This window comes from Camelina sativa, chromosome 5, assembly GCF_030686135.1.
Source record: "Camelina sativa cultivar CO46 ecotype springtype chromosome 5, ASM3068613v1".
Lineage (NCBI taxonomy): Eukaryota > Viridiplantae > Streptophyta > Magnoliopsida > Brassicales > Brassicaceae > Camelina > Camelina sativa.
Window position 1 is genome coordinate 33,284,644 of NC_141884.1, and position 16,986 is coordinate 33,301,629.

The following is a 16,986-nucleotide window of genomic DNA, read 5'->3' on the forward strand; positions in this document are numbered from 1 at the left end:
TAAAAATAAAGTGTCAAGTGAACTAAAAATTGATTTATTTAGAATTAAGATAGCATGATCTTTAAACTGTAAGTTTTGAAAAAATACCTTAATTAAAAACTATGTCAATCTCGATTTTTTTGGAATTAAGATAAACATAATTATTTAAAACTTATGGTTTTTAAAAAAAAACTAAGTGGAACTAAATGAAGATATGTGTCATCACCAAGAGAAAATGCCAAATATTTTTAAAAATTTATTTTAAAAATTTATAATATAAGAACATATTAAAATATTTAGTGACTTTTTTTAAAAAAAGCTTTAAATTTTTTTTTTTAATAAAGAAAGAGTTTAAAATCCTTTATCGACTTTTTTTTTTGACATCAACTTATTCGACTTACATCATCAATTCCATGTATATATGCCATCTATGTTAGACTAAATTCATATACAAACAAAAAAAAAGAGTTTACTTGACACTTCATTCGAGTTACAACATCAATTCTATATACTGTGTGCCATCTATATGTTCGTTGCTCCATTTAAGATATATAGTTTCTACGTTATTTCACACTTTATAATTAATAGTTGGAATACTGAGATTATTCGCTAATGTCATTAAGGAAACGTTAAAGAAGATATCTTAAATGTAACTCAAATAAGTTAATGTGATGTAGATGGGCATGCATGTGATTGATATTGTAACCCAATTAATAAATGAAAATAAGTCAATAAATAGTTGTAAGTTGGGTCATCTGTTAATAAAAATAAATATTTTTTTCATAGACGACTAATAACAATAATTTGATAATTTAACCAAAAAAGATAACGTATGAGTTTAGTCTTTCAATATAAAATATTATACGTAAGTAGTGTTATTTTCGTTTAAAATAATAATGTTATGAGCTGAGTCTTTAAATTCTGATGTATGTTCAATTCATAATCAAAGCAAGACTCTCTAATCAACAATGGTGGAAGAAGAAGCTCAAACCCTAGTTTTCACAGTACTGATCCTAATCCTCACTCTCACATTCCTCATCAAGAAACTCAAACCAAAACAAAACCTTCCTCCATCTCCACCGTTCTCACTTCCAATCATCGGTCACCTCCGCCTCCTCAAACCACCACTCCACCGTGTTTTCCTCTCCGTATCTCAATCACTAAACGATTCTCCGATCTTCTCCCTCCGTCTTGGAAACAAACTCGTTTTCGTCGTCTCTTCACACTCGATCGCCGAAGAATGCTTTACGAAAAACGACATCGTTCTCGCGAACCGCCCGAACTCGATTGCTTCGAAACACATCTCGTACGGCAGCTCAACCATGGTCTCAGCTCCGTATAGTGAGCATTGGAGAAATCTCCGCCGTATTGGTGCCGTCGAGATTTTTTCGAATCACAGGCTTAACAGCTTTTCCTCTATCCGCCGTGAGGAGATCCGGCGACTTATAGTTCGTATGTCACGAAACTCTAATCTCGTAAGTGACTGTGACTTCATACTCGGATTGCTACGTTAGGATTATTTTATGCTACTGGCAAAGTTTACTTGTAGTAACAGTCTATTCCCGGTAAAAAATTACTAACAGTCTTTTTGAAATTAATTGAGACCTTTATTACTAATTTAGTATATATGTTATTGCAAAATCTACTTTTAGTAACAATATATTTATTCTAATTTGTTTGGGGCCTTTGCTTCATATATCTCTCACGTTTGAGGCGAGAATCACCTCTCCCAAGGGAACTGATAGTTAACTTAAATGAATCAATGACAAAATTCAGAAATTTTACCTATAATAATGCCAAAAATTATTTTAACATCATAACATGCATTAATTTTCTATAATAATAGTAATCTCTGGTTACGTCTTTGTTTAAAGGTTGACTTTTATGATTTTTGTTATCGATTGAACATAAGGTATTATATTGTAATAAATTTTGCAGGAATTTGCAAAGGTTGAGATGATATCAATGTTATCTGACTTAACATTCAACAACATTACTAGAATGGTGGCTGGAAAATGTTACTACGGAGACGGTTTAGAGGATGATCCAGAGGCTAAACGCGTGCGGCAGCTTATCTCAGAGGCTGTGAGTTCTTTTGGTGCTGGAAACGTTGCTGATTATTTACCGGTCTTGAGATATATCACAAATTTTGAGACACGGATCAAGAAGATTGCTAGCAGGCTTGATGAGTTCTTCCAAGGATGGGTCGATGAGAAACGAGTGGAAAAGGAGAAGAAGGAGAACACAATGATCAATCACTTGCTTTCGCTGCAAGAAACTCAACCTGAGTACTACACGGACCGCAACATTAAAGGAACTATAATCGTACGTAAACAAATAAGGGCATTTTTTTTTTTAATTCATTAGTCGTTTAGTCAATATTTAAGTTTCTTGTGTATACGTGCAAGGTGCAGTCTCTTATAGTGGCGGGGACGGATACATCAGCGGTAACATTGGAATGGGCATTGTCAAGCCTACTGAACCATCCGGATGTACTAAACAAGGCGAGAGATGAAATCGACAGTAAAGTTGGTTTTGACAGGCTTGTGGAAGAATCAGACATCTCAAATCTTCCTTATCTTCAGATGATTGTCTCTGAAACGTTACGTATGTACCCCGCGGCGCCATTGTTGATCCCTCATGTCGCATCAGTAAACTGTAAAGTAGGGGAATACGACATGCCGAGTGGTACGATGTTATTGGTGAACGTGTGGGCTATACACAGAGATCCTAAGCTGTGGAATGATCCCACGAGTTTCAAGCCAGAGAGGTTCGAGAAAGAAGGAGAGAGTCATAAACTAATGGCATTCGGGTTAGGAAGGAGGGCGTGTCCGGGGTATGTATTAGCTCAACGGCTAGTAAGTTTAACTCTTGGGTGTCTGATTCAATGTTTTGAATGGGAGAAGATTGGAAAAGAAAAGGTGGATATGACTGAAGGTGGAGGACTCACAATGCCTAAAGCTAGGCCCTTGGTCGCCATGTGCAGAGCACGTGCCTTAGTTGGTAAAATCTTTCATGAGTCTTCATGAGTCTCCTTGATTGTAGAGACTTTTGTAAATGCTAAGCTTATACATGTACTTTATGTAGGCAGCAGTCATGTGTGTATGTGTTGGAGTGGGTTGAATTGTTGCAGAAAATCCTATTCATTTCTTTATATTTAAACCTTGATTACTACATATCATTTCATTACAATAAATTAATTTTAAAATTCCACCAAAAAAAAATTAACTAATTTTAAAAAATCTTTAGATCAAAGATTTAGATCAAAGTCTATAAATTTAAAATACAGCCAAATATATGTATGTACTAGGTCTGAACCTGCGGTACACCGCGGGTCGAATCATATTTATATTTTATCAACAATATATTAATTAAGTTTAAATCTCTATGTATATATTAGTAAAATGTATGTAAATGTATTAATATATATTGTTTTAATTTTTTTCTTATGCTAAATAGTATTGTTGTTTTGCTGTACTGCGGGTTTAAATCTTTGTTTGAGTGTGTTTTGTATTATTTTAGTTGAACAGTGTAATTGGTTGTTTGTTAAATATAAAACCTAGGTACCTAATCTTTATTTTATATTATAAATTTGCTCTTAATTTTTTTTGCACAATTTAATTAAGAAGTTTATGTAAATGATGCACTATTATCGAATGAAGTGGATGCACTATTATCGAATGAAGTGGTGCATTCTGCAGAGGAGGGAAACATTGTGGTGGCTGGCTCTGATCAAGATTCAGCTGGGATGCTTAGCGAGGCTGCAGAGGGCTCCTCTGAGGATAAGTCACACGGTGAGGAAGTTGGGGACATGGTTCAACCTCCTCGGCCCAAGCTGGCTAAGGGTAAGGGTGTTCTACCGGGGGTTAGCCTTAAGAAGAGGAATATGCATTCCTTAACTTCACCACGTAAGAAGGTGGCCACCAAGGGTGTTGGACTGCAGGGGCGAGCCGGTTCTCACCAGGGAGGAAAGCCTCCAGGCTCTTCAGCTAATTGATGGGTGTAGTGCGTAAGGGTTGGCAAAGGGGTGAGGTTGCTATCTTCCTGACTCGGTCCTGGTTTTTCTTTTGGGATCAGGCTTCGGTTTGGTCTTCTTTGTTTTTCCTGCTTTTTTCAAGTTTTTGGTATGGAATAAGTTGTCAACAGTTGATCCGTATGATCGATGTTGTTTTTTCGATTTCCTTCCCGTGTTTGGGGTTAGAATGTCCCTGTTTTGTTTTTGCTCAATGGATCCTCTTTGTATCAGAATTAATAAAACTTTGTCACCCTTCCTTTTCACTGTACGGTGTTGGCTCTTGTTTGGTCTCTCGGATTTGAATCAGTACTGGCCATTTGTACGCAGGTTGCAAATTTATTCTTCCCTCTCCATGATGCTGCTTGCAAATTTATGCTTGCTATTTCACGGTTTATTGTCCTTTTTTATTGTTTGGTTTTTCGTTGGTGTGGGACTATGGTTGTTCCCTTCTTTTGGGCTAGGAGATTTTATGGGCCTTCTTTCTGGTCTTGGCTTTGCGGTGGTCTCTCATATTCGATTCTTCACTTATGCTGTGTTTGGGTCAATTATCAGCTCTTTGAGTTTGGGTCTCTCATATTTTATGTTGTGTATTGGATTTGTTTTTGGGATAATTTTCCGTTTATCTTCTCAAGGGTTCGAGGAGGTTGGCGTAGGTGGTTACTCATCACCGGATAATCATATATATTTTTTAAATGAATATTGTTAGTTGGAATTGCCAAGGTTTGGGCAACAAGGCTACAATTGGAAATCTCAGAGATTTGTGGACAAAGCACCGGCCAGATTTTTTATTTCTCATGGAAACAAAACAGTCTTCAGTTCATTTGGAAAAATTTATTGGTCACTTTGGCTATAAGAATTTAAAAACTATTGACCCGATTAGTTGTAGTGGTGGGTTGGCTCTTTTTTATAACAAAGATGATTTCCAGGTCACAGTGTTATTTGAGTCTAATAGATTAATTGACGTTGAAGCGGTTTTTAAAGGACGCATAATCCACTTAACATTTGTTTATGGGGACCCTGTCCCTAAAAACCGCGATTTGGTTTGGGAACGTTTAGTAAGGATTGGTTCCACTCGGTCATCTCCCTGGTTTATTGTTGGTGATTTCAATGAATTGACGGGGAACCATGAAAAACGAGGAGGAAAGCTTCGCCATTCAGCTACGTTCCTTTCTTTCAATGGAATGATACGAGATTGTGGTTTTTTGGAGTTTCCCTATCTAGGGGATTCGTTGTCCTGGAGGGGTTGGCGCGATAAAAAACCAATACGATGTCGGTTGGATAGGGCTTTAGGGAATGAAGATTGGCATGAACTTTTTCCTGACACGGTTACAGAATATTTGCCTATGATCGCATCTGATCACAAGCCTCTTGTGGTTAACATTGGAGCGAAAAGGCCGCGGGGGCGAAGGAATTTCATGTTTGACCGTCGCTGGGTTGGTAAGGAGGGTTTGATGGAGGCGATTTCTTCGGGTTGGGACGGGGACCGAGCAGAGGGTTCTTTTAACTTTGTGGGAAAAATTGTGAATTGTCGAAAGGCGATTTCTCGATGGCGCAAGACACAAGTCCCTTTTGGTAGGGATACAATTGAGGATCTTAAACGGCAGTTGGATATGGCTCAGGCGGATGATTCCACTCCTCCGTCTGTCATCACGGATTTACATAGAAGCTTACGCGAGGCTTATAGAGATGAAGAGGTTTACTGGTATCAAAAGAGCCGGAGTAAGTGGATGCGGGTGGGAGATAAAAATTCAAAGTATTTTCACGCCCAAACGAAGCAGAGGCGGGCCTGTAACCGGATCCCAGGTCTTTTTGACAAAAATAATGTTTGGTCTACGGAAGATGCAGATATTTGCAACACTGCGGTTTCATACTTTGAGGATTTGTTTACATCCATCAACCCGGTAAACTTTGAGGAAGCATTACAGGAGGTAAAAACGGTTATTACGGATGATGATAATGGGATGTTAACGGGCCCGGTCACAGAGGCTGAGGTTAAGGCAGCTTTATTTATGATGTATCCGGATAAAGCCCCTGGCCCTGACGGGATGACAGCTCTGTTCTTCCAAAAAGCATGGAGGGTCGTCAAAACGGATCTTGTGTCTTTGGTAACTAGGTTTTTTGAGGAGGGTACTTTTGATAAGAGTTTAAACAGAACACATATTTGCCTAATTCCTAAGGTCGCAAAGCCAACCCGGATGGCAGATTTACGTCCTATTAGTTTATGTAATGTGGGATATAAGATTATTTCAAAAATATTGTGCCAGCGTTTGAAGAGGGTTTTACCGGGTCTTATCTCTGAGACTCAATCGGCCTTTGTCCCCGGACGGCTGATTTCAGATAATATACTGATTGCTCAGGAGATGTTTCACGGGCTACGTACAAACCCGTCTTGTAAAGGGAAATTTATGGCGATTAAAACCGATATGAGTAAGGCATATGATAGGGTTGAGTGGGCTTTTGTTGAGGAGATCCTTCGGAAAATGGGGTTTGCGGAAACATGAATTTCTTGGATTATGTTCTGTGTCACTTCGGTTGAGTACAGAGTTCTTTTGAATGGCCAACCAAATGGATTGATAGTCCCGGAGAGGGGTTTACGCCAGGGAGATCCTTTATCTCCTTATTATTTATTTTATGCACGGAAGTTTTAGTAGCTAATATCCGGAAAGCAGAGATGGATAAACTTATTAAAGGGATAAAAGTGACGAATAAATGCCCGCCGATAACGCACTTGTTGTTCGCAGATGATAGTCTATTTTTCTGCAAGGTTGATAAGGATCAATGTAAGGTTATTTTGGATATCTTAAAACAGTAGGAGTCGGTTTCGGGACAGCAAATAAATTTTGCAAAATCTTCATTACAGTTTGGTCACAAGGTTGATGAGGTTACAAAAGCAGAGATGCAGGGGGTCCTTGGGATTACAAATTTGGGTGGCATGGGCTCATATCTCGGTTTACCGGAGAGTTTGGGTGGGGCTAAAACGAAAGTTTTCGCCTTTGTCCAGGATAGGATGCAGAGTAGGACGAATGGTTGGACAGCAAAACTGCTTTCAAAAGGGGGAAGGGAGGTGATGATAAAATCGGTGGCGACTGCTGTTCCAACGTTTGTGATGTCTTGTTTTCGATTACCGAAGACAATTACATCCAAACTCACGAGTGCAGTGGCTAACTTTTGGTGGAGTTCTAATGGTCAGACGGGAGGCATGCATTGGCTTGCTTGGGACAAATTATGTGTTAGTAAGCAGTTGGGAGGGCTAGGATTGAGAAACATAGACGATTTTAACTCGGCTCTGTTGGCAAAACAATTATGGTTCCGGACTCACTCTTTGCTAGGGTTTTTAAAAGTAGGTACTATAGGAATACTCACCCCCTGGATCCAATTCGGTCCTATTCTCCATCGTATGGGTGGAGGAGTATTTGTTCCGCTCGCTCTCTAGTATACAAAGGACTTATTAAAAGGGTTGGCACCGGGGAATCCATCTCAGTATGGAATGATCCCTGGATACCAGCTCAATGCCCGAGACCAGCTTTACGCACGGGCCCGCATATGGACCCCAATCTAACCGTGACTCAATTAATTGATCATCGAACAAATACTTGGCGTTTGGACTTGCTCAATGAGCTTTTCGATCTGACGGATGTTGAATTGATAAGGGCGATACCTTTACGTAGCAATCAAAATGCTGACCAGTTCGGTTGGCATTTTACAAAAACGGGAAAGTATACGGTGAAGTCTGGTTATCACTTGGCCCGTCAGGAAGTTCCTCGGACTTTTCAGGCTTCTGGATGTGGTCCAGAGATTACTTCCCTACTGGCTAGTGTTTGGAGGGTTCCATGTTCACCAAAAATTCAACATTTTATGTGGCAGGTCTTATCAGGGTGTATCCCGGTTGCGGCGAATTTGGCACGGCGGGGCATTGCGTGCGATCCGGGATGTGTTCGGTGTGGTGCTGAGGAGGAAACAATAAATCATGCCATTTTTGTTTGTCCTCCAGCTCGCCAGGTTTGGGCTCTAGCACATGTACCGGTGGGGCCGAACTCTTTCCCCACAGAGTCCGTGTTTGCAAATGTTGATCATTTTTTGGGTCAAAATAATCCAACATCTCAGGTTTCAACGTTTCCCTGGCTTATGTGGTATATTTGGAAAGCTCGGAATGCACGGGTCTATGAAAATATTGACGAGCGGCCCGAGGAAATTGTTTTGGTCGCGGAAGGTGAGGCTATGACATGGCAACATGCGCAGTTGGAGGGTGATATTATGGATTTGACCTCAGCCGTAAACGCACCAGAGCCCGGTCAGAGGAGGCCCGCCGTAAATCTTCCAACATCTTTTACAGGGTATCGCTGTTTAGTAGATGGATCTTGGAAACCGAGTGACCCGCTTGCTGGTGCAGGATGGGTTTGTTCATCGGTCCAGGACCCAACGCTGATAAAAGGAGCTACTAATTTTCGACGAAGTTTCTCTCCCTTGCATGCTGAAGTAGAAGCTTTCATTTGGGCAATGCGGTGTATGATCGGACATGACTTCAGAGATGTGGCGTTCTACACAGACTGTTCAGACTTGGTGAAGATGGTGTCTTCTCCTTCGGACTGGCCAGCTTTCTCGGCGTACCTAGACGACATCAAGGTAGACAGGACAGAATTCTTGACTTTCTCCGTATCTTTTATTTCTAGAAACGCAAATGTAAGTGCGGACTCTCTGGCACGCCAAGCGCGTACCTCTCCGCATCATGTTTTGTATGTAAACAATTTTCCACCAAATTGGCTCGTTTGAGCTAATCTTTTGTTGACAAAAAAAAAAATTTATGTAAATGATATTTTAGTTTCTAAGTGTATGTATTTATATAATTACTATTTAGTATTTTTCATAAATTTATGTATAAGATTAAGTTTGAGACAAAATATTTCATTTATAATGGGCTATATTTTGATTCCAAAAAATATTGGGTTTGGGCCCGATAAGGCCTTCTGTTTATTTTTTATTTTTCTGTTTACTAAAACAGTGAAAGAATAAAATTTGTTTTATTTCGGAAATGTAAAAATAGAAAGAACAAACAACAACATCCTCTTTTTTTCGATTGTCTTAACTCATCTCTCTCTATCTTCTTCCTCTGTCGATTCATCTTCAGTTGATACTAAAATTTCTCTTAATCTCAATTTCCGTCATGTAACTCTCCATGGATCTGTTATAGCAACCTGATGAAAAAGCGAAAAAACGAAAAAGAAAAGATGCTTTCGGGATACTTATGATGGAGATGCACATGCAAAGATTGGGTTCAGCCGGAGAATTTTTGATTTTGTTAATTCCTTCTACAAATCGATCATGTGGGTAAGCTGATTTTAAAATCTTTCTTAATTATGTTTAATTACACGATGTGCAGCATCTAACAGCTGTACAATTCGACCCCAATCTATTTTTGTTCATACTCTCCAATTCTAGTTGGTTAATTTAGAGGCTTTGTTATATTATAGATGATAAATTTGATTCTAATTTCCACTGTTATTAACAAATTGCTGATATTTTGTTGTTTATTTCATGGATTTAGAGAAAACCGCTTTGTGATATCACAATCATACGAACGGTACCTTTTCTCGTATTCAAGATAATCTGTAGCAATATACAAAGTTAATTGCAAGGACTTAATATCTTTGTTTCGAATCCAGGGAGGTTATTGACTGTAACATAGATTAATAACAAAAAGATAAGTACATTGGACATTGGTTAATTTATAATAGCTATAAGTTATTACTTATGTGAATTGAAATGCTGACTACGGTTGTTGTATGTTTGTAGGTTAGCTGCTAAACATCAAGTAATTACACTTTACAAAAGGATGAGAAGATTCATCATGAATGACAGAACTCATATCTAAAGTTAGTTTTAAAAGGTATGTTTTCTGGAACCCCAACTGATTCAATCTAATGTCGTCTGGTTGTCTATGTAATATGTAATTACTATTTATTGTGTGTGTTTATAATGATAGATAACTATGAATAAGTTAATTATATTAAAATTTTATTCAAGATGGATAAGTAAAAACAAAAACATTGACATCCTGAAACAATTAGAAGCAGCATACTAACAAAGGTATCTTTGTTTCGAATCCAGGGGGTTACTGATTGCAAAAGAGATAAATAACAATCAGATAAGTACTTTGGAAATTGGTTAATTTACAATAGCTATAAGTTATTGCTTATGTGAATTGAAATGCTGACTACAGTTGTTGTATTCTAGTAGGTTAGCTGCTAAATATCAAGTAATTACAATTTACAAAAGGGTGAGAAGATTCATAATGATTGATAGAACTCATATATAAAAGGTATGTTTTCTGGAACCCCAACTTATTCAATCTAATGTGGTTTGGTTGTCCATCTAATGTGTAACTACTATCTATGATGTGTGTTTATAATGATAGAGAACTTTGAATAAGTAAAAACAAAAACATTGACATCGTAAAACATTTAGAAGCAGCATACCTTCTTCCTTTCAAACTTGATTAATTCCTCGTTCCATGAAAAATATTGAGAAATTTCCTTGAAAGTAAGATGTCTAGCCTCCAGAGCCGTCCCTAAGTTAATAAAGGCCACAATCAAATTAAAATAAAAGGGCTGTTTTGCTATTAGTCAGAATCGAACTCATGAACTCATTCCCACTAACAAAAACAAATGCCACTAGACTAAACACATTTTTTGGAAAATAAGGCCGAAAGTTATATATAAAATACACAGCAGAAAATAAGGCCACAAGCTCATGCTTCATGGGCTTGGCCTTTGGGCCGGCTCTGCTAGCCTCTAAACAATTAACATTCAAATCAAACCAAGCCCTAAAAACTGTATCTTGATTGATTTTCATTTTTTCCTCTTCGAATTTAGCAGAGATCACTAATAAATAAAGAAGTAAAAAAGTTTAAATTGTTTTTTTCCATAGTGTTTTTTATGAATCAACGGCGGGTCTATATATCTATTTATACTATTATAGTTATTACGGTTCTAGTATCAAGATGTAGAAATCTCTTTAAAACTGTTTGCGGATATATAGAGATTGAAACATAAATCAAATATTAACACTTACCTACAAATTCTTTTTTAGAGATTTTCTAAACACGTAATTGAAAACCATTTAAAGTAGGTAAATATTTTCTAAGATTCAGAAATATTCTCACAAGCAATCCTTAAATCTAAAGATTCTGAAAAATTTCCTTGAACACAACATTCATTGTTTGCGATTTGGGCTCCCCTTCTTTATCTACGATAAGCACTTCAAGCCCTTCTTTGACGTGACCCTTGACAACGCCACATATAGCTGTCCATGAGAAAACACAGGTCGAGGAAGAAACAATCCAACTTCTTCTAGTGATTGTCCTTGACTCTTGTTTATAGTCATTGCAAAAGCCACCGCTAATGGAAATTGTCTTCTCCTCATCCTAAAAGGCAACTTAGTGTCTGATGGTTTTATTAAGACCTTTGGAATCAAAAATTTGTCTCCAACTCTATCCCTAGTAATTACGCAAGCTTCTAAAACATTATTCCCCATTTGAGTAATCTCCAATCTAGTACCATTGCATAAACCACCTTTAGGATCTATATTCCTCAACAATATAACAGGAGCACCTATTTTAAGACGTAGACTATGGTTTGGCAATCCTGATAATCTGATACTATTCAAAAAATCAGAACTGAAAAAGGGTTGTTTAAAGATTCGCTATCCTGAGGGTCAATACTATCAGCACTTAAGTACACCATTTCGTCTCCTGTATTGACAGACATATAATACATATTAAACATATATAAGTATGTCAAACAAAGTGAAATTCAAAACTGTTAAATATTTACTAACCTTCGAGCTTTTCAAGCAATCGTTCATTAATAGTATGAACATCGCTGTTTGTTGGACATAAGATTGCTTTTGTTTGAAAAAAACTTTGCATCTTTTTGCTCATGTAACTTGGACAAATCTCCATAAACGGCTCTGCTTATAGCGTCGATAGGATCATCAACATTTTTTATTAGAAATTCATCTAGAATATCAATTAGAGCATCCCCATCATTTGGCTCTGCAATTTTCCCATCACCAACAGATAATATCCATTCTGAAAACTCCTTTATACTTTCTGCTTCACTCTCCAACACTCCATTAGACATAAGACGCATGTTCTTTGTCAAGGTTAGAACTTTACAATGTTCCCAAAGATATGATGAATTTAGAGATGCTAGAACAATTTGAGCCCTACCAGCACCGTTGATAACAGGAAGAACTTGTCTGAAATCACCTCCAAAGACAACAACTTTTCCACCAAACGGCTTATTATCACTGTTTCTCATAATATCTGACAAACTTCTATCCAAATTCTCAAAACAATATATGCTCATCATTGGTGCTTCATCCCATATAATAAGAGATGTTTCTTTCAACATATTGGCAAGATCTGAATTAGGATTGATATTACACATTGAAAAATCATCAGGGTTAATAGGGATACATAACCTTGAATGTGCAGTCCTCCCACCTTCCAACAACAAAGACGCAATACCACTTGATGCAACATTAATTGCTATCAATCCCCTATATCTAATAGCAGCAGACAGAGTTTTCCACATAAAAGTCTTTCCAGTTCCTCCAAAGCCATATACAAAAAACACTCCTCCATCATCTTTCAAAACAGCCCCCATTATCTCATCATATATTGCTCGTTGTTCTGAAGTCATCTTATTTATCCACTCATCATGTTTTTCTTTCAAATAATCCCGATTGTAGTTCTTCTCTTCTGTAATGAGACGGTTGGAATGATCAACATTGTTGTTAGTTGGCTTAAGCATCTCGTCGAATGCTTTTTGAGTTCCACCATTGCTTAACATCACTTCTTCAATCTCGTGGAGAGTATAATTCTTCTTCTCATCATCTGTTAAATTTAAATCTGCACATGATAATAAATGATGCACTATTATCGAATGAAGTGGATGCACTATTATCGAATGAAGTGGTGCATTCTGCAGAGGAGGGAAACATTGTGGTGGCTGGCTCTGATCAAGATTCAGCTGGGATGCTTAGCGAGGCTGCAGAGGGCTCCTCTGAGGATAAGTCACACGGTGAGGAAGTTGGGGACATGGTTCAACCTCCTCGGCCCAAGCTGGCTAAGGGTAAGGGTGTTCTACCGGGGGTTAGCCTTAAGAAGAGGAATATGCATTCCTTAACTTCACCACGTAAGAAGGTGGCCACCAAGGGTGTTGGACTGCAGGGGCGAGCCGGTTCTCACCAGGGAGGAAAGCCTCCAGGCTCTTCAGCTAATTGATGGGTGTAGTGCGTAAGGGTTGGCAAGGGGGTGAGGTTGCTATCTTCCTGACTCGGTCCTGGTTTTTCTTTTGGGATCAGGCTTCGGTTTGGTCTTCTTTGTTTTTCCTGCTTTTTTCAAGTTTTTGGTATGGAATAAGTTGTCAACAGTTGATCCGTATGATCGATGTTGTTTTTTCGATTTCCTTCCCGTGTTTGGGGTTAGAATGTCCCTGTTTTGTTTTTGCTCAATGGATCCTCTTTGTATCAGAATTAATAAAACTTTGTCACCCTTCCTTTTCACTGTACGGTGTTGGCTCTTGTTTGGTCTCTCGGATTTGAATCAGTACTGGCCATTTGTACGCAGGTTGCAAATTTATTCTTCCCTCTCCATGATGCTGCTTGCAAATTTATGCTTGCTATTTCACGGTTTATTGTCCTTTTTTATTGTTTGGTTTTTCGTTGGTGTGGGACTATGGTTGTTCCCTTCTTTTGGGCTAGGAGATTTTATGGGCCTTCTTTCTGGTCTTGGCTTTGCGGTGGTCTCTCATATTCGATTCTTCACTTATGCTGTGTTTGGGTCAATTATCAGCTCTTTGAGTTTGGGTCTCTCATATTTTATGTTGTGTATTGGATTTGTTTTTGGGATAATTTTCCGTTTATCTTCTCAAGGGTTCGAGGAGGTTGGCGTAGGTGGTTACTCATCACCGGATAATCATATATATTTTTTAAATGAATATTGTTAGTTGGAATTGCCAAGGTTTGGGCAACAAGGCTACAATTGGAAATCTCAGAGATTTGTAGACAAAGCACCGGCCAGATTTTTTATTTCTCATGGAAACAAAACAGTCTTCAGTTCATTTGGAAAAATTTATTGGTCACTTTGGCTATAAGAATTTAAAAACTATTGACCCGATTAGTTGTAGTGGTGGGTTGGCTCTTTTTTATAACAAAGATGATTTCCAGGTCACAGTGTTATTTGAGTCTAATAGATTAATTGACGTTGAAGCGGTTTTTAAAGGACGCATAATCCACTTAACATTTGTTTATGGGGACCCTGTCCCTAAAAACCGCGATTTGGTTTGGGAACGTTTAGTAAGGATTGGTTCCACTCGGTCATCTCCCTGGTTTATTGTTGGTGATTTCAATGAATTGACGGGGAACCATGAAAAACGAGGAGGAAAGCTTCGCCATTCAGCTACGTTCCTTTCTTTCAATGGAATGATACGAGATTGTGGTTTTTTGGAGTTTCCCTATCTAGGGGATTCGTTGTCCTGGAGGGGTTGGCGCGATAAAAAACCAATACGATGTCGGTTGGATAGGGCTTTAGGGAATGAAGATTGGCATGAACTTTTTCCTGACACGGTTACAGAATATTTGCCTATGATCGCATCTGATCACAAGCCCCTTGTGGTTAACATTGGAGCGAAAAGGCCGCGGGGGCGAAGGAATTTCATGTTTGACCGTCGCTGGGTTGGTAAGGAGGGTTTGATGGAGGCGATTTCTTCGGGTTGGGACGGGGACCGAGCAGAGGGTTCTTTTAACTTTGTGGGAAAAATTGTGAATTGTCGAAAGGCGATTTTTCGATGGCGCAAGACACAAGTCCCTTTTGGTAGGGATACAATTGAGGATTTTAAACGGCAGTTGGATATGGCTCAGGCGGATGATTCCACTCCTCCGTCTGTCATCACGGATTTACATAGTCGCTTACGCGAGGCTTATAGAGATGAAGAGGTTTACTGGTATCAAAAGAGCCGGAGTAAGTGGATGCGGGTGGGAGATAAAAATTCAAAGTATTTTCACGCCCAAACGAAGCAGAGGCGGGCCTGTAACCGGATCCCAGGTCTTTTTGACAAAAATAATGTTTGGTCTACGGAAGATGCGGATATTTGCAACACTGCGGTTTCATACTTTGAGGATTTGTTTACATCCATCAACCCGGTAAACTTTGAGGAAGCATTACAGGAGGTAAAAACGGTTATTACGGATGATGATAATGGGATGTTAACGGGCCCGGTCACAGAGGCTGAGGTTAAGGCAGCTTTATTTATGATGTATCCGGATAAAGCCCCTGGCCCTGACGGGATGACAGCTCTGTTCTTCCAAAAAGCATGGAGGGTCGTCAAAACGGATCTTGTGTCTTTGGTAACTAGGTTTTTTGAGGAGGGTACTTTTGATAAGAGTTTAAACAGAACACATATTTGCCTAATTCCTAAGGTCGCAAAGCCAACCCGGATGGCAGATTTACGTCCTATTAGTTTATGTAATGTGGGATATAAGATTATTTCAAAAATATTGTGCCAGCGTTTGAAGAGGGTTTTACCGGGTCTTATCTCTGAGACTCAATCAGCCTTTGTTCCCGGATGGCTGATTTCAGATAATATACTGATTGCTCAGGAGATGTTTCACGGGCTACGTACAAACCCGTCTTGTAAAGGGAAATTTATGGCGATTAAAACCGATATGAGTAAGGCATATGATAGGGTTGAGTGGGCTTTTGTTGAGGAGATCCTTTGGAAAATGGGGTTTGCGGAAACATGAATTTCTTGGATTATGTTCTGTGTCACTTCGGTTGAGTATAGAGTTCTTTTGAATGGCCAACCAAATGGATTGATAGTCCCGGAGAGGGGTTTACGCCAGGGAGATCCTTTATCTCCTTATTTATTTATTTTATGCACGGAAGTTTTAGTAGCTAATATCCGGAAAGCAGAGATGGATAAACTTATTAAAGGGATAAAAGTGACGAATAAATGCCCGCCGATAACGCACTTGTTGTTCGCAGATGATAGTCTATTTTTCTGCAAGGTTGATAAGGATCAATGTAAGGTTATTTTGGATATCTTAAAACAGTAGGAGTCGGTTTCGGGACAGCAAATAAATTTTGCAAAATCTTCATTACAGTTTGGTCACAAGGTTGATGAGGTTACAAAAGCAGAGATGCAGGGGGTCCTTGGGATTACAAATTTGGGTGGCATGGGCTCATATCTCGGTTTACCGGAGAGTTTGGGTGGGGCTAAAACGAAAGTTTTCGCCTTTGTCCAGGATAGGATGCAGAGTAGGACGAATGGTTGGACAGCAAAACTGCTTTCAAAAGGGGGAAGGGAGGTGATGATAAAATCGGTGGCGACTGCTGTTCCAACGTTTGTGATGTCTTGTTTTCGATTACCGAAGACAATTACATCCAAACTCACGAGTGCAGTGGCTAACTTTTGGTGGAGTTCTAATGGTCAGACGGGAGGCATGCATTGGCTTGCTTGGGACAAATTATGTGTTAGTAAGCAGTTGGGAGGGCTAGGATTGAGAAACATAGACGATTTTAACTCGGCTCTGTTGGCAAAACAATTATGGCGACTGATTGAGGTTCCGGACTCACTCTTTGCTAGGGTTTTTAAAAGTAGGTACTATAGGAATACTCACCCCCTGGATCCAATTCGGTCCTATTCTCCATCGTATGGGTGGAGGAGTATTTGTTCCGCTCGCTCTCTAGTATACAAAGGACTTATTAAAAGGGTTGGCACCGGGGAATCCATCTCAGTATGGAATGATCCCTGGATACCAGCTCAATGCCCGAGACCAGCTTTACGCACGGGCCCGCATATGGACCCCAATCTAACCGTGACTCAATTAATTGATCATCGAACAAATACTTGGCGTTTGGACTTGCTCAATGAGCTTTTCGATCTGACGGATGTTGAATTGATAAGGGCGATACCTTTACGTAGCAATCA

At 39.0% G+C, this 16,986-nt stretch overlaps 3 protein-coding genes across 3 annotated transcripts; 2 read left to right on the forward strand and 1 right to left on the reverse strand.

Moving 5' to 3' along the window:
• The first annotated feature begins 907 nt into the window (after positions 1–907).
• Positions 908–3,155, forward strand: LOC104789579 (cytochrome P450 81D11-like). The gene is made up of 3 exons (XM_010515252.3): positions 908–1,454; positions 1,918–2,304; positions 2,394–3,155. The coding sequence occupies exons 1-3, from the start codon at positions 948–950 to the stop codon at positions 3,006–3,008; spliced, it is 1,509 nt and encodes a 502-aa protein (XP_010513554.1). The 5' UTR covers positions 908–947; the 3' UTR covers positions 3,009–3,155.
• A 4,231-nt stretch (positions 3,156–7,386) lies between these two features.
• LOC104789580 (uncharacterized) lies at positions 7,387–8,862 on the forward strand. The gene is made up of 2 exons (XM_019246026.2): positions 7,387–7,993; positions 8,099–8,862. Exons 1-2 carry the CDS (start codon positions 7,538–7,540, stop codon positions 8,762–8,764), a joined length of 1,122 nt encoding a protein of 373 aa, XP_019101571.2. The 5' UTR covers positions 7,387–7,537; the 3' UTR covers positions 8,765–8,862.
• Positions 8,863–10,585: 1,723 nt separating this feature from the next.
• On the reverse strand, positions 10,586–12,846 carry LOC147944671 (uncharacterized). The gene has a single exon (XM_087451015.1). The coding sequence runs from the start codon at positions 12,844–12,846 to the stop codon at positions 11,854–11,856; it is 993 nt and encodes a 330-aa protein (XP_087307141.1). The 3' UTR covers positions 10,586–11,853.
• Positions 12,847–16,986: the final 4,140 nt, after the last annotated feature.

Bases quoted from the DNA above. Each gene is read 5' to 3' on its own strand.
- LOC147944671 (XM_087451015.1), bottom strand. From the start codon at position 12,846: ATGTTAAGCAATGGTGGAACTCAAAAAGCATTCGACGAGATGCTTAAG.
- LOC104789580 (XM_019246026.2), top strand. From the start codon at position 7,538: ATGGACCCCAATCTAACCGTGACTCAATTAATTGATCATCGAACAAAT. The intron at 7,994-8,098 runs GTTTGGGCTCTA...CCAACATCTCAG, and splicing joins TTTGTCCTCCAGCTCGCCAG to GTTTCAACGTTTCCCTGGCT.
- LOC104789579 (XM_010515252.3), top strand. From the start codon at position 948: ATGGTGGAAGAAGAAGCTCAAACCCTAGTTTTCACAGTACTGATCCTA. The intron at 1,455-1,917 runs GTAAGTGACTGT...TAAATTTTGCAG, and splicing joins TGTCACGAAACTCTAATCTC to GAATTTGCAAAGGTTGAGAT. The intron at 2,305-2,393 runs GTACGTAAACAA...TGCAAGGTGCAG, and splicing joins ACATTAAAGGAACTATAATC to TCTCTTATAGTGGCGGGGAC.